The 24664-nt window shown below is 39.9% G+C and overlaps 1 protein-coding gene across 19 annotated transcripts in view; it reads right to left on the reverse strand.

The window, feature by feature from the left end:
* Anks1b (ankyrin repeat and sterile alpha motif domain containing 1B) overlaps window positions 1-24664 on the reverse strand; it is an 861781-nt gene that overhangs the window by 742580 nt on the left and 94537 nt on the right. For all 19 annotated transcript variants that reach the window (XR_005975765.1, XM_041666272.1, XM_041666261.1 and 16 more), the window contains exons 2-3: window positions 16510-16590; window positions 7153-7309 (exon numbers count right to left, since the gene is read on the reverse strand). Coding sequence is in view for 18 of the 19 variants with exons in the window: in XM_041666272.1 (XP_041522206.1) it covers window positions 7153-7309; window positions 16510-16590 (238 nt within the window). In the remaining variant the exon portion in view is untranslated. The remainder of the gene's footprint in view (window positions 1-7152; window positions 7310-16509; window positions 16591-24664) is intronic.

The following is a 24664-nucleotide window of genomic DNA, read 5'->3' on the forward strand; positions in this document are numbered from 1 at the left end:
GTTCCCTGCACTGTACATGCCTCCATTATATTTGTTAATAAGGAAGATTAATAACAATTCTAACATACTTTTAATGCCTGACTTTGCAGACAAGACTTGAGATGATAAATTCTTGATGATGAGAGATTTACAGAAATGTTACCCAACTTTCTTTTTATTTTAGATAAGTAAAAAAAACATTGCTTTCATTATCAACATGGTCAGCAATAAATATAAATCATTGCTACTCTTCTTGGCAAAAAAGAATGAAGAATCCTGTCCTTAAGATAAGATCCTTTCAGAAACACAGGTAAAAACCAAGCCTAGAACCACAGTCAGGCAAGCAGCCAAGAACACCAGAGTACGGCATCTGCCCCGACAGCAATTCCTATTGAACAACCAAACAGATTTCTCTAGAAATTTAACAAGGTTTCTGTTTTTGTTTTTTAATGAAGTCAGTAACAAGGCAAATTGACCCGTCATCCAATTGGCACAGATAGATGGGGGTCTTGTCAGTCGGGAGAACTGTGAAGAAATATTAACGACAGAAGTGAAGTGATACTGAATAAGGGCTCTAGAGAGAAAGCTCAGCTGCCCTTACCATAGTTAACGCTAGGCATCAGACACAGGCGCATCTCGTGTCTCTACTCACTTGGTCCTCGTTAGAAGATGGGAGCAATCATTATCATCACCCTCACCTGCAGGGTGAGGTAACTAAGGCACCGAGCAACTGGATAGTAGGTCTTTGATTCCATAGACATTCCATGGTGTGTGGGGGAGCATGAAGTTAGACACTATGCTTCAAGTTTCTTTATGTTTCCCTACAGCCTGTGGTGGGACAGCATCACTGTTAATGTGCAGCTAAGACTCACTTGACAGCTCACATCTCTTCCCACAGGATCCTGAGGACAACAATGTGAGGTTGCATGTAGCCCAGGATTTAAACAAGTAGCCCCGACCTGAAGTCTAAACTACCAACATATACCACCTTCCATCACAACGGTGGGGATTATACACACTGGCCAAACAGCTACAAATTATCAAAAGCTGTCTCATTAACTCCTAGAGAAATCTAACAAGTTTGGTACTAATATATAGGCTTCACGGATAAGGAGACTAAAATTGAAAATGTCACGCTACATCGAAGAAGAATCGGGATCTTTTGTACCTGTCAAAACCTAAAGCCCACACTCTCGCTGCCTCCATCTGGGGCTACAAAGGCAATCTTAAAATTTTCCAGAGATTCCACCCAAAAAGCACTGAGTTGAGAGAAAATGGCTTCTTAAATAGTAGCTCCTACAGAAACAAAAAGATCAATTCAAACCCAAACAGATCTTAATCTTCCAGGAACAAAAAACACCACCCCAGACTTGTGCTGGACCAAAGAAAAATGTAAACCAGTAAATTAAGGGGCCAGAGGAAAGATTTGAAAACTTAAAGAGAAGTGGGGTGGGGTGGGGTGGGGTGGGGTGGGGTGGGGGAGGTGCACTGGGAGAGAGAGGCTCCTGACTCTGTGTGTCTAGTATCAAGACAGGGCAATGGGAGGAAAAAGAACATAGAGGCAAGCTACTCTTGAGAGACAGTGGACACGTAGCTGAGGTCAGACAGATGGAAGGGAATCCTCCTGCAGGTGTTTCTCCCATTGTTTCTAAGAATTAACCTTGTGTTTAGTTTGGATGGTCTAGTAGCATTTCCGTCCTCACGGAGACTGACTACCTACAGTTTTAGACTTCCTAATTTTCTAATCTTATCATTCTACCAACTTGACAAGAGCCCCCAAGCTTATTACTTTCACGCATGAAAATATGACAGAAAAATATGCTTCCTGACCAACCCAATTTCCCCTTGGTCTGAAAAAGGACTGAGGCTCATTTCTCAAACTGCAACATCTCTCTGGGAAAGAGAAAGGCCAATCATGAAGTAACGGCTCCTCAAAGGTCTACATTTCCACAGCCCTGAGCCTAGAAAAATAAGAGCAAAATCCTAAGTCCTTCTAATAATACCAATTAGTGCTATTCAAATCTCAGGAGAAATTATCTCCATCATTAAAGACCTATTTAGGAGACAATGTTCACAGATTTTTATCCCATTATCAACACATGCTTGGGTTTTCTTATCAGTGGAGATTACAACTGTGGAGTCTTTAAAAGGGCAAGAGGATATACTTGTGTCCACACTCCCTAGCAGCCTAAAAAGAAACGTCCTACTTAAAATGAGTAGATAGTGATGATGTATTGATTAACAATCACTCGTGTATCTATAGAGAACGCTCTTCAAAGGTTCTCGGTTCTCCGTCTTTAACCAAATCGGTGTTCTCTGAATACTCAAGAGTGTGACAATGAGTGACCGAAGAAAATGGCCGACAAAACCCATGTACCCAAAGACCTGAGTTCAATGTGAACTACCCACCACAAGGAGAGCTCAAGCTCCAGGAAACGGCAAGGACAAAGTCCTTTTGAGATGAGGGTCCTCTAATTTTTTGCCCCAAAAGTAAATTAAGGAGGAAAATAAAGACAAGGTGAAAGGAGAGGCAGGTAAACGGGCATAGACCACAGGGCATGAGAAAAAAGATAAGACCATACTTTCTACATTATTGCCATATAGTACCAGAGTTTGTCTTACTCTTAATTAATTAATTGTGGAGAACTTCATTCATGAGCACTGCATCTACAGCACCCTACCACCCTTCTTCCCATCTCCAACTCCTCCCCACTGCTCCTCCCTACAAATCCATCCCCCCATTTAGCACTGGCCTGTATGTGCATGAGTCCGGGGATGTCCTTCCCCGTTTTATTTGATGGCTGTCATTTGCATCACTGCTTTTGAACAAAATAGAATGGCAAACAGGACTTACCTGGAAGTGTTAGCAATCCCCTCATCCACAACCCATTTGATCCCAGAACCATCCTCATCTGTGTAACAAGAATATTGTCTTCTCTATAAACCATGCAGTGTGGCTCACAAACCAAACAATCACATGTACGGATTCTTTTTCAAACATTAAAATGTAAGAGTGGATTATTTTTAAACATGGACTCCCTGATATTTTTAATCTGGATGTTTTATGAGCTCGGTAGGAGCCCCAAGGTTATTTTAGAGCATGAGAAAACGACATAGAAAACCATGCCCTGCTAACTGGTGCTATTAAACGTACAGTGCATACAAACCAATGACGTCACAGTCCGCAATTCCGGTCAGTTATTCTCAGCAAAGGTCTGAAATATTAAACGGAGAATTCCAGAAATAACTCGTACGCCCTAAATCACGTGCTGATCTGAGCATGATGGAGTATTGACCGTTCCACGCTAGCTCAGTCCTGACACGCATCATCCCTGACCACACTTACTGGTCATCTCATCCATCAGACCCACCGCGCTACTGCGGAGCTCGTACGACGTCGCCCACGGCGCGGAAGCAATGATGCAAATGAGGACCATGATGCGAAACGCAGATGGACAAGCGAACTCTGGCACAGTGTGGCGACGCAGCGAAAGTATGAGAAAAGCATTAAGTGAGATCATTAAAAAAAAGGGGGGGGGGATAACGAGTGAAATACAACATAAGCATTGGCGCTTTTCCAAGTAACGACGAAAGCATTTTGAAACGGAATAGCTTACAAATGCTTTCCAAAAGAAAATCTGTCTCCTCAGTTGCCCACGGTACTAGCTGGGGACATCTTCCTGGACACCTGCGAGCCCCTCTAGAGTCAAGTCTCTTGCCAACCCTAAGATGGCTCCCTTAATTAGGATATATACTTCCCTGCTCCCATATCCACCCTTCCTTTATCCCAACCATCCCATTCCCCCAAGCTTCCCCTATCCTCCCCTTCTCACTTTTCTCTCCCCATTTCTCCCTTACCTCCATCCCACCCCACCCCCAAGTTCCCAGTTTTTGCCCAGCAATCTTGTCTACTTCCCATATCCAGGAGGATGACTATATGTTTTTTTTTGGGTTCAACTTCTTATTTAGCTTCTCTAGGATCACAAATTATAGGCTCAATGTCCTTTATTTATGGCTAGAAACCAATTATGAGTGAGTACAACCCATGTTCATCTTATTGGGTCTGGGTTACCTCACTCAGGATAGTGTGGCACTGGGTTTTGATCCTACTGCATGAACTGGCTTTGTGGGAGCCTAGCCTGTTTGGATGCCCACCTTCCTGGACATGGACGGAGGGGGGAGGACCTTGGACTTCCCACAGGGCAGGGAATCCAGACTGCTCTTCAGACTGGAGAGAGAGGGGGAATGGGGTGGGGGGAGGGAGAGAGGAGTGGGAGGGAGTGGGAGGTGGGGGAGGGAAATGGGAGGCGGGGAGGAGGCGGAAATTTTTTCAATAAAAAAATAAATAAATAAATAAAAAGAAAGAAAATCTAAAGGGACATAGGGGATTACTGGTACCAAGACTTCCACCAGGGGTATTGGACAACAATGTACCCCACATAGAGAAAGGGGGTCTACCATATAGGAAGTCAAAGGTCCTCTTCAGAAACCACAGTGAAACATTATGGTGCATAATTTCAATGTCATGACTGTGTGATTGGCTAAAGAGCTGAAAACCCTTTTTAAATATCGACTGCGTTTCTCAATAGATAGATCATGGGCAGATTCTTCTTCTCTAAGGCCATGGCCCTATACAGACAGCAGGAATGAAAATCCCTACTTGACTAGGCCGCAATATGGATTAAGGTAAGGCAGATACGGTCCTCTGCCCAGCTCCTGCCACACGGCAAACGCTCCGTAAGTAATAAGACGTATGATGGCAACATTAGAGTGAATCTGAGTTCAGGCTTGGGTCACCCAGGGCATGTGGCCTTAAACAAGTTACTTAGCTTTACTGAGTTTGGTTTTTCATCTATAAAATAGGAAAGGAAATTTCATTCCGGAAAATTACTGTAAGAATGAAGTAACACTGTGCAGGTGGACGCACTCACAACAATGACTGACTTCCCTTACTAAATGTGGGGTTTTGTTCTTTCTCGATTCTGTTTGAATACGTAAATGTTTCTAATTAGCTAGAACACTTCTGTGCCATTGGGAGGGAGCTAAAATTCAAGTTACATATAAGAATAAAATCCTCACATCTGACTCTCGGGAGTAGAGGTATGGAGGGGGAAGATGGATTTCGAACAGGGACGACAGTTCAGCTGAGTAACATCGCACAAGCATGGGGCTCTAAGCTCCATTTTCAGGCTTGTAGTCCTGGTGCTGAGGGAGCAGACGCAGAAGGGTCTCTGGCCTCACCAGCCAGCCAGAAAATCCAGTCAGTGAGCCCCAGGTCCCAAACAAGGTAGGCGGTACCTGAGAAATAACACCTGCCTCTGCTTCTCTATGCACATTTACACACAAGTACCTGTGCACTAGGGCAAGTGGGCACACACACACACACACACACACACTGGGCTATACATTTATACCTGCATGTGCCTGTACAGACACCAACCACAAAACAGTCTCAAGAAATGTTCAACTTGCTACCAACAAAACTACAGCACACAGTAATAGAAATGCAAAAAAAAAAAATTGAATTCCAATCTCCTTAAAAGGAAAATTTTTCATAATTGGATCAATGTTCAATATAACCAAAAACAAGTGTTCTCTCAAATCCTACCAATATAGTTATATCATCTAAAATTTTCAACTTTTAATTATAAGTGAATACTGGATGCTTCTTATTTTTGTGTCCTTTAAAGAACAGTTGTTTATATGAACTAACATCCTTTTCTTTAACCTCAGATTGTTTTTCCACTTGGTTCTTTCAGGCTGGCCTTGTGCCATGCCGACAGTTTTAAGGAAAACCCACCAGATGGCTCATTCTGCAAAGGAGCTAAATTCTAACTTCTCAGGAACAGAAAAGAATTTTCACGGACTTCCTTTTAGCCTAGGACGGTGATAAAGATACCCATATCTGACATTTTTAAAAAGATGAACACATTCTAATTTCGAAATCCTGCATTTGGGTAACATAACAAACCCCAAATATTAATTGGCATAGAAATTAATGAGGTACTTTCCCAACAAATAAAATACTTTTTGCTGATTAATCCTTCCAACATTATATCTGATTAGAAAAAAAAATTTCTTTACCTTTGTTATTTAAAGCTAGTGTTATTTTGCATTCTCACTTACTCTTAATTTCAGCCGAAGGTCTGCGAAGTCTACAGCTATTTAAATAATATGGTAATTGTCCTTTAATTAGAAACGTTGGCACTACAGTAATCTGTTTACATCGGTACTGGACAACCGCCAACCTGCCGCTTAATACCATCGCTGTAGCTCAGTTGTCGGACTGCATGCTGATTTCAGATATAGTTTTACAAAATGGGAACAGTAGGGGGCACGCAGAGCTCGAGATGTCTATTATACTGTATTAGGAGGCCTGTTTCACTCTCTCAGATCTACACTCTTATCTGTTTCGATGCTCTCAAGGTTGAAGTCCTCTTTAAGTATGTTCATTGTTTATAATACAGACATTATGTTCTGCAAAAACTCTGCCTTTCTCTGCCTTGATTATAATGCTCTGTGGTGTTCAGCTTACTCTAGACAACTCTCTCTCCTCTCTCTCTCTCTCTCTCTCTCTCTCTCTGTCTCTCTCTCTCTCTCTCTCTTTCTCCTGTGTGTATATATGTGCATGTGTGTATGTGTGTGTGGGGGGGGGGGGTGGTTAGAGGAAATTTTTAACTATGAGTCTAGAAACGGTGTACATTGCACTTTACACACTGATTCCCAAAACCTACTTAACTGTGAAAATACTATGTAAATGGAAAGCATTATGCAAATGATCATTGTAAACACTGTGCTTGCATGTGAGATTTTATTAAAGAACACTAATTCTCATTACAAACACAAATACTGTTCTATCTTTAAATATTCAGGAGATAAAAATGGATGATTGTGTAAGGCATGCAAAAATTGTGCAGTGATTTCCTTTATGTGTGATCTTTTCTAACCAAGTATCTTCCCAAATGTGTTAGAACCTATGCATCATAGCCAAGCCTGTAGTTTCTGTTCATCACATCCAAACCCAAAGAATTGTTCCAAGTTCTCCTTAAGGGAGTTCAGAAGTAGAATGACTTGGAACAGGTAAAGAACAACGTATTCATTATTTCAACATGGCTTTGCCCTTGCAGAATGAGAAAGAAAGTGACAAGGTGAGCAAGCGTTCGGCGAGGGCACCTGTTCATTGACTCTGGAATGGGAAGGTCCGTGATGGATGAGGATCTTCACAATCTCCACGTCTCCTCTCCAGGCAGCCAGGTGGATGGGGAAGTAGCCTTTGTTGTCTGCTACGTTTGTCGATGCCTCATACTGAAGGAGCTTGAGAACTATGTCCCTGAGGGAAAGAGAAAACAAAAGGAGAGAAGAAAACAACAGAAAAGAAAAGAGGCTGAACAACGCAGATTTTCTTAGATAACCAGGTGTGCTTACTAGAGACTAGCTGGCTCTTATAGCAGTCATTCAAGGCACTGCCATTTAAGATTGGGATTAAGAGTCCACATAGTGGATATACTATTTTACTTATGTAGAAAGTACACAAAAGCCCTCCCAAATCACACACACACACACACACACACATGCACACATAAGCACACACATGCACGCACATATCATACACACACACACATGCACGCACATATCATACACACACACACACACATGCACGCACATATCATACACACACACACACATGCATGAACATATCATACACACACACAAGCACACACATGCATGGACATATCATACACACACACACATACACATGGGTATCCATATACCTAGAACATTGACTAAGCAGTTAAATTACTTAATAGAATCCATTTGGACAACATATATCTTATTTCATGAATAGATGAGTTAAGTCAATGAAACATCACATCATCACCTCCTCCCGTTCTGTGAATGATTTAGAACCTAAATCTAAAGACCGGCCTGAACCAAAGCTGAATTTATAAGCAAACCCGCTGTTTCCCAAAACTACCGCATACCAAGATGAATTTGGAGGACTTAAATGTCACCCCTAGAGAAAACAGGAGTGAAGGAGTTAAAATGTATGTAAGAGAACTTTAGGTCCATGGGTAGGGGAGCCAACAACCTAAGTACAGTATTAGACACGATTCAAAAGCAAGCTCTGCTAGCTGTTCACACAGAGCACACAATGCGGTTGAATGTCTGATCCATCCTGCTTTCCTTTTTCTCCTTCAAATCCAGGAAGTGACCCCAAGAATGGAATTCAGGTAAGAGAGAAGTTCCATTAGTGGTGTAGTCTTGGGACAGCTCACATGCTACCCATAAGGCTTCTTTATTTCAAACCCACCAGACTCCCAGAGTAAAAACCTTCATTGACATAACCTCAGAAAGAACTGATTAATACTACCTAGTATATATTATACTGAACTTTGCATAAAACGATCCAAAATGTAACTCTAAACCAAAGTCGCATTTTCATTTGGCTGCATTTGGACGCAAATTCTAATAATTCACTAAGTGAAACCCCAGACAGACTTATGAGTAAAGGCAGGCAAAAATAGTTATGTATGTACCATTATAAACTGAAGTCTATCTTTAGGTTAAAAAAAATCACCAATAGAAAGAATGAACATAACAGAAAGACCTGAATTTAAATTTTTCATGAGGTTAAACTAAGAGTCATAAATGAGAAAAATGAGCGACTGTTTAGAAAGAAATGAGGTCAGAATCCCATTAGTTCACAAGAAATGGATGTAACACAACATAACAATAAATGGTAAATCACACTGCCCAAAATGCAGCCTAGACAGCAGCTGCAGGACATGTGAAATTGCCATGACGAAAGAGAGAATGTGTCATAGAAATACATATGCGTTCCGAAGAATCTTAATCTTCTAATGGTGAGATTTTTGAGAAACAAAGACACAAATTCTATCTCTTTTAAGAGCTGATTATATTTTCACATGTGTGGATATGCATGTCCGGATGTGCACAGTATAGATGGGGTGACTGTGGAGACCGGAATAAATCAGATCCCCATGAGGTGGAGTTACAGGCAATTATCTGCCGCCCAGCGTGGGTGCTGGGAACAAGCCCTCTGGAAGTGTTCTTAACTGCTGAGCCCTCCTTCCAGGCCCATAAATTATTTCCTGACATGTCCTTTAGAATTTATTATTTAACAGGATCTGAATTTAGAAGGCTGGGATTTGTGACGAGGCTATGCAAATTACCCAACTCTTAATTTTGGCGGCGTTTTCTCTTCCTTTCTGGAAAAGACTCTGGAGCAACAAAGCAGTCCTGACAGCTGCAGCCTGGTAAGGCTACAAAATGGGATAACTTGGAACCCACTGTGTAAGCATGAGGATTGTATCAAATAAGAACATAGACAAGGAGAAGTGGAATCAGACTTTGAGACTTTGACTTGGTTCCCATGATCCTCCTATCGCTGCCACGTAAGAGCTGTTCTGGAGTCTTCGATTCTGAGATAAGTAAATGACCCGTGAGAAAAGAGGATTCAATCAATAGTTCTGAGTAAGAAAAACCCACTAAGAATCTAACTTGAAGTCCCAAATCTCTACCAGTTAAAAACTTAGTTACTTGAAGCAAATCAAGTCTTTCCTTACCTCTTTGACTGCTATTATGGAATTTAGATATTACATTCTGCTATCAGTTCCAAAGGGCTGTGATACAAACCAAACGAGAAGGCTATGGCTGTGGATGCTACATCATCCAAACTATTCTCAGGACAGGCTGTTGTCCTGTTGAACAATTCCAGTGATTCTTTTAAAAACGGGTGGGGGGAGGAGGTAAAATAAAACCAAAGGAGGTGGTCAAACTAAATACCTAGTTCTAAGAAGAAAGTGTCCTAGAATAAAATCAATTTCTCCAAATTCATGGTAAAGACAATTATGAGAAAGCTTTTAATTTCATTTCTTAATATCTATGCAAATAAAACAATCTTAAAACTAACTCTTTGTAAAAAAAAATGTTTCTTAGTTTTGATATAGATCGGTTTTACGCCCAAGAATTTATAAATCAAATTTACTTACTATTATAAAATATTAAGACAGTGGAGACCCAATCTAACTATACTATCTAGAAATGGGCCCTAGGGGGCATGAATAGAAATGGGTAAGGTAACTGTGGTAGAGCCTCCTATGGATATCACTGGCTCTCTAAGAAAGACAGGAAGAAACAAACATGCACATCCACTAGCCTTGTGGTAACGTGCATCACCTTGGGACTCTGCCATCTAGAACAGCATCACCAGATGCGGGCCTTTAATGCCACACAAAATTAAATTTCAGGCACTTTCTATGGCTCCTGATATTAAGGTGTAGTAGAATGCATACTCCGTATTTTTATTTTTATTTAGTTGAACCATTCTCATTTAGAAATATCAGCAAACGAAGATGCTGACAGTGCTTCACCACCTGGAATAAAATCCTGTTATATAATTGACATCTGCAGAATAACTGGCAGCAAAATGATGCCTGCATTTTCCCTCTCTTTCTAAAGTTACCCGGCCTTGGATAGCTCATCACAGTGATATAACACAGGCTGAAACACCTTTCAAAGGGGAGATAACAAAAGGAAACATCGATGGGAACGAAGCTTCTCTTGTCTTTAACTCCCACCCAAAATTCAGAATTTGTCCTTTAACTCCAGTTTTTATAGGCCATGAGCATTCATTGTTTACCGCGAAAATTTATGATACACTGAAAAGTGTTTCTTTCTAAACAGTGATTAAATAGTGTATAAATAACATTGTGATTATTTAATACCTAAATCAGAAAGGGATAATCTATATGCTTATAACTTACAAGGTCATAACCAAATATTATCTTTTTAAATTTATTACATTCGTTTATTTGATTGGGGGACACCCATGTGTAGAGGTCAGAGGGCACCTTGCCAAAGTAGGATGTCTCCTTCCATCGTGTTGGCACTGAGGATAGAACCCGGGTCATCGAGCTTGACAGCAAAAGCCTTTGCCAACTGAGCCGTCTTGCTTGATGTCTCAGTTGCTGTCTTGATTTTTAAATGTGTTCATTCAAGTTCTTATTTTTCTACAGTATCAGGGGATTGGATTCAGGACACTGGATGTGTAAGCAAATGCTTTAGCTAACATGCCTGACATTTTTTACCTTATTCTGAGAAAAGGTCCTGCCCAGCTAAAGGATGCTCTTCAATCTGGGACACGCTTGTGTCAACCCCCGAGGGCCTGATAGTAAATATGTACCACTCGATAAGCATGCACACCTTTAAATTTAAATTTCCCTTTAAACCTTTATTTGAGTTTTATGACTTTATCCAGACACGTTAGCTAGTGAACCAGCTGAGTTTAGGTTCAGTTTGAAAACACACTTATTAGACTTCTAATCAAGTAAGTACCTGGCGGTTTTACTGAACTGTAAACACACTGAGGAATTAATAAACTGTCATTAACCCTTTTCATGCTGTATCTACATGGATCAAACCTAATTATAATTAAATAGCCTTTTCATACAGGCTTATAAAGAGCGAATTAAAATTTGAGTACTTTTTATATTATTTAAATTTGAAAAATCACAGAAATACTAGCTCAATGTTATGACTTTTTATTTTCAATTAGAGTGTATCTAATCATGTGTTCAGAGGTGCCAACAGACTGTGCTGAGCTTGCTTCATTCTTAGAATAAGATATTGAGTTCACTGATGATGTCTATAGACTAGCAAGTAGCAAAGCAATCCCTGCATTTTACAAATAAAGTAAAAATGTTTCTTACAGTCACCATTCAATAGTGGGCTGTAAGATACAGTCAGCATCTGACAACTGACTGTGATCCAGGGTTAAAGGTGTGACTTGTGACAAAGTACACACTTAGCATGTACAACATGCTTGCAATGCTAGCCCCAACACACACACACACACACACACACACACACACACACACACACGACATTCAGAAATCCTAATATAAATGTGGTGGATGGGGTCACAGAGAAAGTAATTTTATTGCCAGAGGCAAAATAAAATATTAAATCAAAAAGTAATCCAATTTAGATAATTTCATTCTTTTGTGGCTTTAAGGTAATATATGTAGATTCAGATAAAAATACAAAATTTTAAAGTACTGGCTTTTTCTACTTTCACTTGTATTTATGTTCTGATAAATATAAAAACATTTCTGATTAGTATTAAATAGCTTTGAAAAACTTCAGAATAAATTCTAAGCAAAATTAAAGTAGTTGGTAGGACCAACTTTAATTTTTTTCCTTTTTTCTTAACAAGATCCCATGTAACTACATTACAGCCAACAATGCTTTTTTTGTCCTGCTGCTTGTCAGTAAGTCTCAGAATAGCAGCTTCCTCTGGCTACAAAATTAACCAAAGAATCTCTCAAAGTCCATAAGGCTAGATCTGAGACTTCCCCGAGGCTATCCACTTCTCTTCACAGCTAAGTCTCAGGTCTGTGGCGTGCCCAGAAGACTTGGGGACACACATTCCACTCTCACTGAAGTTTCTTTATAGACTTAATTCACACTTACAATTTCTAGATTGTGGGAATAAAGGCAGTAAAATCAAAGATGCTTCTAGTTATACCAACATCTTCAGATAACCGATTATAAAATTTTAGAATATTCCTTTCATTTAAAAAAAACTAAAAAGGAAGTAAAAGCAAAACCATAAATAACTTACTCTTTCAATTCTAGCCACAATTTATCACAGAATTTAGATTACAGATTCTAGAGTCTATAAAGTATTAAATCCTAAAAGAAATAGAAGAATAGAAACTATTTTAACTCTACACATACCATATCATATATTATAGTTATTATATAGAATATATTATATATTTCCAAGGAATAAAGAAATTCATTGACACTTTTATTTAGTATCCAAGTAATATCACAGCACAGCCAATATAGTCTGAGAAATGACTGAAGACAAATAAGAAGCCATTTCCTAATTAAAGAAAGGAAATAAAAGTACTTGAGTTTAATTTTGAAAAACATTATTGAGAAAGATAAAATTATTTTTTGAAAAATAGCTAGGCATGCAATCCCGGCCCTTGGAAGATGGAGACAGGAGAATAATAAGTCTCTCAGAATCAGCTTGTAAGAATCGCCCCTCCCCAAAGAAAAAGACAAGCAAGCAACAACAGAAAAGAAAGAATAGAAGGGGGGAGAGGGAAGTGCCTATTAAGGGAGCTGTACCTGTCAGTAGAGAGCTTGCCTAGCGTGTATGAGGTCTGGATTCCCACCCCAGGTATGAATTAACTATTTAGTTACAAAAATAAGACAAGAGTACAGAAGAGGGAAGGAAAATCAAACAGGAGAGAGGCATGGGAGCGAGAAAGCACAGGGCGGGAGAGGATGGAAAGAGAAGATGTGGGGAGTGGGGGGGTGAGGGAAGACTGGGAATATTACTCTATTCTCTTCTTCTCAGAAGAGAATGAAGGGATTCGTGTTCGCAGTGTGAATTGTTTACAAGCATTCCAGTAGCTTTTGTTCTATTGACCATGATTTTTCTGTCATTTGAAAGTAATAACTTTCCATTTTGTCATTTTGCCAATGATCCAGGAAACCAATAGAGCACAGTTTCTGTTGGCTCCAGCGTGGCTGATTGGAGAGGAATTACTCTGTAAGAAGCAACAAATCACAGGGGAGGAGGAAATGCTTGTCCCTTTGTGGATTAACATGGACCCCCAGGGAAATGCTCCAAGGAGGAAGAAGTGGATTCAATTTGCAGTGTGAAGGCTTAGGGCTGGTCACATGTTGGGAATGGGGGAAATCTGTACGGAAAGGAAAAGAATAAAATACAGGACCCTGCAACATTCTCCCCGGCTTTGTGAGTCATGAACTTTAGCCTAGAGATTACATGTATAGAAACAATCTAGGAACCACAACAGCAACAAGAACGGAAAATGCTTTGATATTATCTGCTCAGGTTTGTGTTAATGGCCTATACTAAGTAACACTAGCCAACAAAAGAAGTGTCGTTCCTTTATACCTTCAGTGATAATTTTATCTCCTTAAAATATATTTTTTTTACTTAAGACAACATTTAGAATACCCACAGGATATACTAATTGATAATCCTGAGAGATATCTTAGAAATACATAATGTGTCATAGACAAGCCAGGAAGAAGTTAAACGCTGGGGGACGTAGCATGGAGAACTGACAAGGGCATACACATGTAAACAGAATGCTGAGGGTCTCAGTACACACCCGCCTTACCATCAATGTGGCCACAGCATCGTTTATCCTGAATGGCCCGCTTTGTCCATCTAGCCAATAAGAGGGATTGGGTGGGACAAGTGGTGTCTAACTGTAACCGTTTATAGGTAAATTAAACATACCAGACTCAAGAACTAGCCCTTATAATCCAACTTTCAGAACTACTGCATCACAATACATAACCGAGAAACAAGCAATGCATAATGTATATATCAAAAATGGAAACAATGGAGACTATGTAGCCAATGTGTTTGATACACACTGAACTGAGACCTAAAAATGTTACAGTTAACACAGCTTAAAGGCAAGCAGCTAGCAAGTTAAATATTTCTGTGCTTTTCCCATAGCACATCCTATAAGATGATATTAAGAAAATTGTTACTAGAAAGTATTTGAGAGATAAATGAGCTCATCAGATAAAATGAAAAACAAATAAGTAAAGAATTTCTGCATTGAACAGGAGGCTTGGAAATACCGAGCTGGATCCTATTTTCTTTATGCCAATCTTAGTGATTACTGTTCAATTCCTTTACATTATCTTCTTCACTTTATATACAGATAACAGGAACAAACAGTTATATTTTCCAGGCCATCATGTGCAAAACAGCAACGTTCACTAAATAAATTTGCTGAAAATTGAGAAAGTGTCCGAGTCCTAACCTGCTTTCATGCAGTCTGTAAGTGTTTATAGAGAGTGACCCTGTAAGAAAGAAATGAATGGAACTCAGCGTCAGGCCCCAGACACTGGATACATCAGGCCCTCTAGACTTTCCCTTCATCAGAAACCTAAACTCTGAATTAAGTGAAAAAGAAACATTATTATTTGTGACTTCACCTGATTTGCATTTGCCTTGGAATCATGCAGATACAATAAGGATAAATAATAATTTCACCTTTTAAGGAGAAGTGTGGTGTGAGCAGGGCATGGTGACTCAGATCTGAAATCTGCTTTTTCCAGGTACAGGTCACGAGACTGAAGCAAGGTGGGACTGTATAGGCAAGAGCCTATCTTCCAAAGGAGAATAAGGACAGACAGACAGACAGACAGACAGACAGACATGCAAACGTATTTTCCATTCTATAGAAAAACAATTTAGTAATAAAAAAATCCTGTGAAAACAAAACATTCTAAGATAAATGGGATATGATTACACAATATAAAAAATTAACACATAAAAATAAATGTAATGTTGCAATCTAGTACTAAGAATCCAAATAAGAAAACATTACACTTATAATATTTTATGCAATTCAAATGATTGTTTAAATGTCCTGATAACATTAGATTTACATAGTAAGTTTTAATTAGCAAAACTGTTGTAGTAATAAATAATGACAAACTGTAAATCTTTTGAAGTTGGAGCTTTCTGGTCACCAGGCAAATCAAGTATAAGTAAGGCCTGCGTGTTTCAAATTTAAATAAATATTTGGTGGGAGGGGAATATACATATGCCTTTTTGTTTTATTGTATTGTGTTTTTTTTTTTTTGCTATAGGCTCTCAGGTAGCTCAGCCTGCCCTTGAACTCATGAAGTAGCCAAGGACGATCTTGAACTCCCGATTTTCCAGCCTGGGCTTCCCAAGTGCTGGGATACAGGCAAGATTTGACTAGCACACTCCATCCAAAACACTAAAGTGAAATGAGACGAGCCAAACCTGGGGAAACTAACTTGCACCATTCCTGCAGAAGAAAGACAAAAAAGGAAAGGGAGACACAGAAAAGGCAACCTTCTTCTTCTGGTAGCAAAAGACAGAACATTTGTGTCCCCGAGAAAAGACAGAACATCTTATCACTAAACCATTAGGTTACCTCGATAAAATACCAGATATAAAATACTGGTTGTAGCTGTATGTTCTCTCGTGCACCATAGCATAAATTAGCACAGCAATTAAAACATTAATTCTGTAGGATCAAACAGTTCAGAGCTGAGACACGTGACTGTGGATGATAGAGAAAATATCACAAAAGTGCCCATGGCTTATAAGGGCAGGACTCTAGCAAGAATCTACTTCAGTGTTGAGTGGATATAGGCAAATGTCAAGAGAAGATAATCAGTGGTTCTTATCCCATTCTTTCCCTAAAACCACACAGGATTAGCATGTCCTGTCTCTGCTTCTACCACCCGTGTGTGATATCTTTTACTACCTCTCAGACTGCCTCTTTGAATTAACATTCTAAATACATGCATACTCAATGATATTCCTCCCAAGCGTAATTCGTCAGTGTCGTCCTCCCTAAATTGCCTAAGACCAGAAGAGAGGCATCAACAGACAGAACTAATGTTATCAGATGACATGTAACTAAATACATGCAACTTCCAGTCCAGACAAGCGGCACTTACTTATGTCCATTTAAGGCTGCGTGGTGTAAAGCGGTGTAACCCGAACTGTCCGTGCAGTTCACATTGGGACCTCGCCAGATGCTGCAAACAAAACACAGGCACAGGGTTAACCGCTGTGCAGTCACGCTTGCAAGAGCCGCACAGTCCCACAGCAGGCGGGATAGAGCACAGGAAACCCGCAGTTCTGAAGGAAATGAACGCCATCTTTCATGCATACCCCAGAGGGCAACTGCATCGATTTGACATTCATAGAGAAATTCAACAGCAAATGTAACCATCTTCGAAAATTATTGGTGAGTGTATGTTCACTGCCACGCATTAAGTTGGGGTCCAATATTTCCCCCTTACTCCCTCTTATCACTTAAGTGTTAACATTCAGATATTATACACTAAAGAATAAAGATTGTGACACTGGTCTCCACTCTTCTATCGCACTCACTCCGGCGTGGCAGAGATTTGTGCGCACTGTTACACATTTTTACATCCTGGGAAGAACATAAGCTCTTCTTGATGTCCCATTGCTACCAAGAAAGTGTAACACATATTTTCTAAACTGCAAATAAAATTGAAGATTTGGTACATTGCAAACCACAAGATCCCAACAATTATGTACCTACTATGGGTTTTACTATGCAATATATTCTGGAGCTAACACGGAAATAGAAAAGCTCTTTCTATAGTTGATCACTGCAATTAAAGAAATTGTTTTTCGCCTTTGGAAAAAATACAGCATTGGAAGATGCTTTTCTTTTTTTAATTTTTTAATTCATTTATTTATTAAAGATTTCTGTCCCTTCCCTGCCACCGCCTCCCATTTCCCTCCCCCTCCCCCAATTAAGTCCCCCAGCCCCTCAGCCCGAAAAGAAATCAGGGTTCCCTGTCCTGTGGGAAGTCCAAGGAACCTCCACCTCCACCCAGGTCTAGTACGTTGAGCATCCAAACTGCCTAGGCTCCCACAAAGCCAGTGCGTGCAGTAGGATCAGAAACCCATTGCCATTGTTCTTGAGTTCTCAGTAGTCCTCATTGTCCACTATGTTCAGAGAGTCCGGTTTTATCCCAGGCTTTTTCAGACCCAGGCCAGCTGGCCTTGGTGAGTTCCCAATAGAACATCCCCATTGTCTCAGTGTGTGGGTGCACCCCTCACGGTCCTGAGTTCCTTGCTCGTGCTCTCTCTCCTTCTGCTCCTGATTTGGACCTTGAGATTTCAGTCCTGTGCTCCAATGTGGGTCTCTGTCTCTGTCTCCTTTCATCGCTTGCTGAAGGTTAATATTCAGGAGGATGCCTATATGTTTTTCTTTGGGTTCTCCTTATTTAGCTTCATGGGATGTACTCACTCATATTTGGTTTCTAGCCATAAACCAAGGACATGGAAGATGCTTTTCTAAGATCAAGATGAAAATGACTTTATCTGTTGTTCATGCTGACACTGAAATTATAAAAGATACTAACTAATGACAATTTTTTATTCACGAAATATTTAGAATGCATTTTCTCTTCAAAACCTGGTCCTGTTACCTTCAAGGAGTGGTTTTACAGAGCTAAACAACACCCCTCTGAAGTTCAGCTCTTCATTTGTAAAATGGGGATGACGATATTAACCCCATTTTCCAGTGTCCTTGTGAGGGTCAAACAAACCAATGCTGATAAGGCCCACAGGAAGTCCGTTTGCTGGTAGAGACCTCAAATCTTAATAGGATACAGAGAGAGGACCGTTAGACAGCCAGACTCAGTTATACAGTGAGTTCCAGACCATGCCAAACTACAGTGTAAAATATGGTCTCAAAAAAATAAACAAACAAAAACTTCAAAAAAATCAATGCAACCTTGCTAGAACAAAATACTAGCATATACAGAAATGCACAAATGAAATATAGAAACATTTGTGGGCTAGAAAGATGAGTCTAGGGTTTAGACCACTTGCTGCTCTTGCAGAAAACCTGGAATCAGTTCCCAGCACCAACAAGGCAGCTCATAGCCATCTCTATCTCCAACTCCAGGGAGGCTGGTGCCCTAGCTTAATCTTCATAGAAACACTGTGCATAAGTGCACACACACACACACACACACACACGAAAAAGAAAACAAAGATACCGTAATGATTTCCTTCACAAAGAATGAAAAACTGTTCCAAATGAGAGCTCACAACATAGTTAAACAAAAGACAGGAAGGGTCATTTCACAACTATTAGGAACCTGATTTGACAAGAATACAGAATATTTTAAATGTTTTTTTTACATATAACAAGAGATCTTCAAAATAAATTAAACAAAACCTGACACCACTGGAAAGAAAAAAACAGACCTACACACCTTTATCCTTAAAAAAAATTAAACGCCTCAATTGACAATATAAAAATAAAATCAGTAAGGGATTAAATAATATTATCAACCAACTTTACCTAACTAAAATATATGGAACAGTCTGTGCAATAATGATAGAACAATAAAAGTTTTTTTGCAATAAACTCAGGATATTTATCAAACCACAGCAAACTGTGAACCATAAAACAGTCTCAGTATATATGAAAGTATTCAGATCAAGCTGCATTCTCTAATTACAGAGAAATTAAATTAGAAATCACTAGCAAAGAGGTATCTGGAAACCCCAGTGCTATCAGCTAAATAACATCTATGTCAACGAAATAACAAAAAGGAAATTGCAAAGTATTTTAAACTTAAAGAAAACAAACAAAAACTCATATGACAGTGTACTAAAAGGAAAGCTGATATTACTAAAATGCCTAGTTAAGTCAGAAGAAAGGCCTCAAATTGATCACCTCAGCTTCTACTTTAGGAAACAGAAAAACAGAGCTAGAGAGATAGTTCAGCCATTAAAGGCTCACACTCAGATTCTACAGGACATGAGTTGCATTTCCAGCACCCGTATAATCTAAGCCTGTCTTTCCAGGGTCCCTTTTCTGCCCTCCAATGGCACCTGTACCACACATGGCAGAAACATGTGCACGAACGCATGCATATGTGTGTGCACACACGCAGACACACAGACACACACCAGTAAAAAAATCTTTTAAATCAGAACACTTTAGCAAAAAAAAAAAAAGAGCTAAAATAAGGATAAATCTTGAATACTTATTCTCCAAAGGAAATATAAAAATATACAAGAGGCATATGAGAAAGCATATAATTTCTTTAATCACCAGATCTCACCAATAATCACTTTCACAAGTCAAAAACAGTATGAACTATTAACACCAGCATTAGGATGGTTGTTCTCATTCTATTCATAGCTGTTTCTACAAAGTCAAAAAGTACTTCCAAAAGTTTTGGGACTAGAAAGTGTCTGTATATGCTAGCAAAGATACAGTATCTATGAAAACACTACGGGGGATATAAAATAAATTAAAAATAGAACTTCAAAGGGACCCGGCAATCGCATTTCTGAACATATACCAAAAGAAACAAAATTACCTTTGTGGCACTAAAGATAACACTCCTGTGTGCACTAGCATCACTATCCAAGAATAGCCGAGCTAGTTAAACCACCTTGATGCCTGTCAACCAACAAATGAATAAAGCAAGTGTGGCATAAACATATAAAGGAAAACCACTAGTGTCAAAGAAAGCACAGCCTGCCATTTGCTACAGCGTGGGTGAGCACAGAGAACGACACCCTAAGAGAAACAGTCGGACACAGGAAGAGAAGTACTGTACATCAATGTTGGTTGAAACGCTATTCACAATGCCTACGTGGGAACCAGCCTAGGTGTCCAAGGACCAAGAAAATGTGATCTAGATACACAAGGGAAGTTGTTCAGCCAGAAAGAAGAACGGAGTTACATCACTTGTAGAAAGATGGATAAAACCTCCAAGAAGAGTATCAAGCAAATTAAGTCAGTCACAGAACAACCAGTATCAAGCTTTCTCCACTTTGTGGTTTCTAGATTTTTAGAGAGACACCTAAAAATGTGTATTTAATAAAAATACACACACACACACATTTATATAAGAAGAATGTTCAAATGAAAGTAAACAAAAGAGGAAAGGAAAGGAAGGCATGGAGCAGAGAAACGTGGAAGATTCTGCTCAACATACATACGTGTAAGAAAACATTCATATATATGTCCATACATATACATATATGTAAATACCATACATCTTAAAAATATCATTTATGATAAACAATAGAGGAAACAAAAGAAGCCATTTTATAGGCTGCTAATTGAATTCAACAACATTCTTAGAAGTTACCATGACATAAAAGTATTGATATAAAGACTGCAAATACGATTTATGGCTTTAATGACAGAAAGAGAATCATATGAGCACCTTCAAGAAGAGAACAAGGATTTATCAGCACTGTGGAATTGGTTCCCTGCGGAGTCTCTGGACTATGGAAGGCTGCACAACTGCTAGTGTAAATAACTGCGATCTCTTTGTGTGCACCTCAAAAGTTAACAAAACCATAGTAAGTGAAAAAACAAACTACAAAATCCTTTATTTGATTCAGAATTCCAAATGCTTTATATGCAATAGCTTCTTTGCGTCTACATACAAATGAGCCATATTAGCATTTTTTTTAGAAAAACACATACAGTTCCTTCTCAGCCTCTGGACTTACCACAGGGCAGGGAACCCGGACTGCTCTGTGGACTGGAGAGGGAGGGGGAGAGGAATGGGGGGAGGGGAGAAGGGTGGGAGGAGGGGGAAACTTGTTTTTTGTTTATGTTTTTTTAAAAAAAAATAATAAAAAAAATGAAAAAATAAAATAAAACTAAAAGCTTACAAACAATGTGACAGAAAAAAAAATCCTTGGTGGAAAAAAATGCATACAAAGATACATTCAACTCATTTAATGTTTGAACAATATCATCGAAGGAGGGGGTAAAGGTTAGGAGAAAAGGCAGGTTCACTAGTCACTTTTCTCACCTGCAGCCAAATATCTAACATAAAAGAGAAGTTTACACTGGGGGACAGGACAGGCGCAGCCCATCACACTGAGGAAGGCATGGCCGCAGGTGTAGCCCGTGGTGGAGGCAGCAGCCGCTGGCCCACATCTCAACAGCTTAGAAAATACAGAAAAGACAATGTCAGTATTCATCTGGCTTTCTGCTTTCTCCTTTTGTAATCAGGTCGGGAACCTACCACATGGAATGCTGCCGCTATAGCAAGGTGAGTCTACCCTCTTCTGTCATTCCTCTCTGAAAATACACTGATAGACACGCCCCAGGGGTCTAGGAGATGATGCTAAATCTGGTCAGGTTGGCAACAAAGAATTACCACCATGGTAGGTTTACTCCAGATTAGTAGGAGACTCATAATGCTCCGAGAAACTTGGAAATGATTCTGTAGTCAACTTGAAACTGAACACTTCTGGCATAATAAGATCAGCATCTCAGAGTGACAGCTCGGCTGATGGGTTTTGGAAAGTGACCGAAAAGGGAATTGAGTTAACAGTCAATTTTAATAGAGCAGAAAGAAAGAAAGAGGAGTGGAGTGAGGGAGGAAAGGAAAGAGGGAGAGATAGAAGGACGGAGAGAGGGAGAGAGGGAGGAGGGAGGGAGGGAGGGAGGGAGTCGAAATAATGGAAGCATAATGGCAAATTAAGAAAGACGAGGGAGGAAATTCAAATTCTTAGGTCTAAAAGAAAACCTCTGAGACATGGTAACATGTGCGAAAGAGTAAGCACGGCAGATGACTGAGGTCCCTACCTTGAGCGGCACGTCTGTGGTGAGATAGCTTTGCTAGCAGGACCTTCAAGGGCAGTGATACCCTTGGGGAAAGCCCAATTTCAGAGAAAGCTGCCAGGAGCCCTGTGCTGTTCAGAATCCCCTCACAAAGCATGGAAAACAAATTACAAGACGCTATAAATAAACCAATATGTTTTTAATTTCCTGCATGTTATTAGATCTTATGAGTATTTAGTGGGGAAAGACTGATATTTATTACTAGCACAAGATTGAGGTCCCTCTTGCATCTAGCTTCCATTCTATCAAATATATATATATATATATATATATATATAGCAAATAAATAAATATATATATATCAAATATATATATATATTCATTGTAATAGAAACCTGGAAGGTTTTCTAATGAATGTCTCTTCTTCTAGGCAGAATGAAGATAGGCACATATTCTCATAAACAAGGAGGTTCGGAATAGAAATTTGGCGTATGTGCCAGGAAGCTAAATTCAGCTGCACCTATTGACAGAGCCTGTGGGCACACATCCACAGAACATCTCTACACATTGGGAGGCTATAAATAAGCCAGGCCCCAAACCTCAAACTCAAAACTGAAAAAAGAAACCTTGACTTTTAAAAAGTTCATGTCTTGAGTCAACAACCCATTCATTCCAACTTTTTAAAAATACATTTCTCCTTTACTCAATCATAAGTACTTTTAGGAGATGTGCTGAAAAGATTTCAGAAGCTCATTATATATCTGTTTTTTTTTTTTAAGAAATCCCAGATTCTTGGTCTTATTCTAATAGAGCCTCAAATACCATTTATAAATATTTTAAATTCTTCCTGTCAGCAATCTTCCCCAAAATGAATGCCTTCAATGACAGCCAAAGTTTCCAAAGACACCATTTCTTGGCTATAGCACATGCACTAATGTAGCCAGATTCCTATGAAATAGGATTTCGCCTGAACTTTCAAGTGGCCAGGATATACATGAGACTGTTTTATCCCCTCGGCTTTTACAAATCAAAGAGGTTAATCCTTAAGGGAAAGGCAACCTGAGTTTCTTGGACTGATATACACACATGTATAGCAAATACGTTTTAAGTAATAGCTACCGCACAAGCTGGTCGTTGTTATAGTCTTCACGGATCTATGGGGGAAATCCATTCTTAACTAGGTAAGAGCGTCAGCTTGTTCTGGAGCGCTTGAATGGAGCTGAGGAAATAGGCCACTGGAGAGAGAGCCCTAGACGCTCGTAGACTAGCCACGTTCCAAGTGATTGATAGCCTAATATGGACAGAGACTATCCCGGTAAACGGTACAGGGCAGCTCTATATTATTATTGAGGGAGAGAAGGAAGGAAAACTCAAGGGTAACGTGATGTGATTGGTTTTCACAGCCACGAGGAGACACACTAGTGCTCTCCGTGCCTGCATTCCCAGGCAGGATCAACTGAAGGGAGTGAGATCCACTCCCAAAGGGAGCAGCCCAGAAGTAGGAATCCCAAGAAAACGCAGAATGTGTGCACTCCCTCACACTACTTCTTGAGCGGACGCCCCTAACACCAAGGCAGCTGCTACATTCTCCACGACCATCAGACTCCATCTTCCTCAGCCTTCGATTCTCCTCCTCCATCAGACTCCAGCTTCCTCAGCCTGTACTTCTCCTCCTCCTCCATCAGACCGAAGCTTCCCCCAGCCTGCCCTCCTCCTCCTCCATCAGACTCCATCTTCTTCAGCCTTCTGGTGTGGTCTCAATACCAGCAACTCTCTAACTTCTAGACTTTCAGGATTAAACTGGAACTACTGAGCCATTCACTTTTTGGCACTGAAAAGATATCAAATTCTCTGCTTCTCCAGCCTGCAAAATGTCAGTTTTGGACAATTCAGTCCTTATAGTATAAAACAATCTAATAAATTCCCCTTTATAAAATATGTTATACATATATATTTGATACAGACATAGATTTTATAGACTCTATATTATTATTAGTAGTAGTAGTATCTCTTCTTCATTTTTGTGTTCCAGACCAGGTCTCACTGTGTAGCTCTGACTGTCAAGGAAATCACTGTGTGGACCAGGCTGGCCTTGAACTCACAGAGATCCTCCTGCCTCCTCCTGAGTGCTGGGATTAAAGGTGTGTGTCACCTCCACGGGCATAGCACAGCTTCTGAAACAATATGGCATAACCTCATATGGGAGCGAGCATACAGCTGGACTACAGTAGGTGGGGGGCGGTTGGCAAGAGTAAACATTTCTGAATGTGACAACAACCAAAAACGAATTCAAAAGGACACACAACGAACTCCAGGTGTCCCGGCGCTGCTCTCCCAAATGATGCATCTCAAGACACTTGGTTCTGAACAAACACCGTGTAATGCTACTGCGCATGCTCTCACACCACACCCGCCTGCACACGCGGTCTGAAATACTTTGGTTCAGACTCACAGCTGAGGTAGTGTTTTTACTGAATAGATGAAGTTTTCCGCTATTACAGAAACATGAT

The sequence above is a fragment of the Microtus oregoni genome, unplaced genomic scaffold (assembly GCF_018167655.1).
Source record: "Microtus oregoni isolate MIOR12 unplaced genomic scaffold, Mior012 000001F_ref0000356, whole genome shotgun sequence".
NCBI lineage: Eukaryota > Metazoa > Chordata > Mammalia > Rodentia > Cricetidae > Microtus > Microtus oregoni.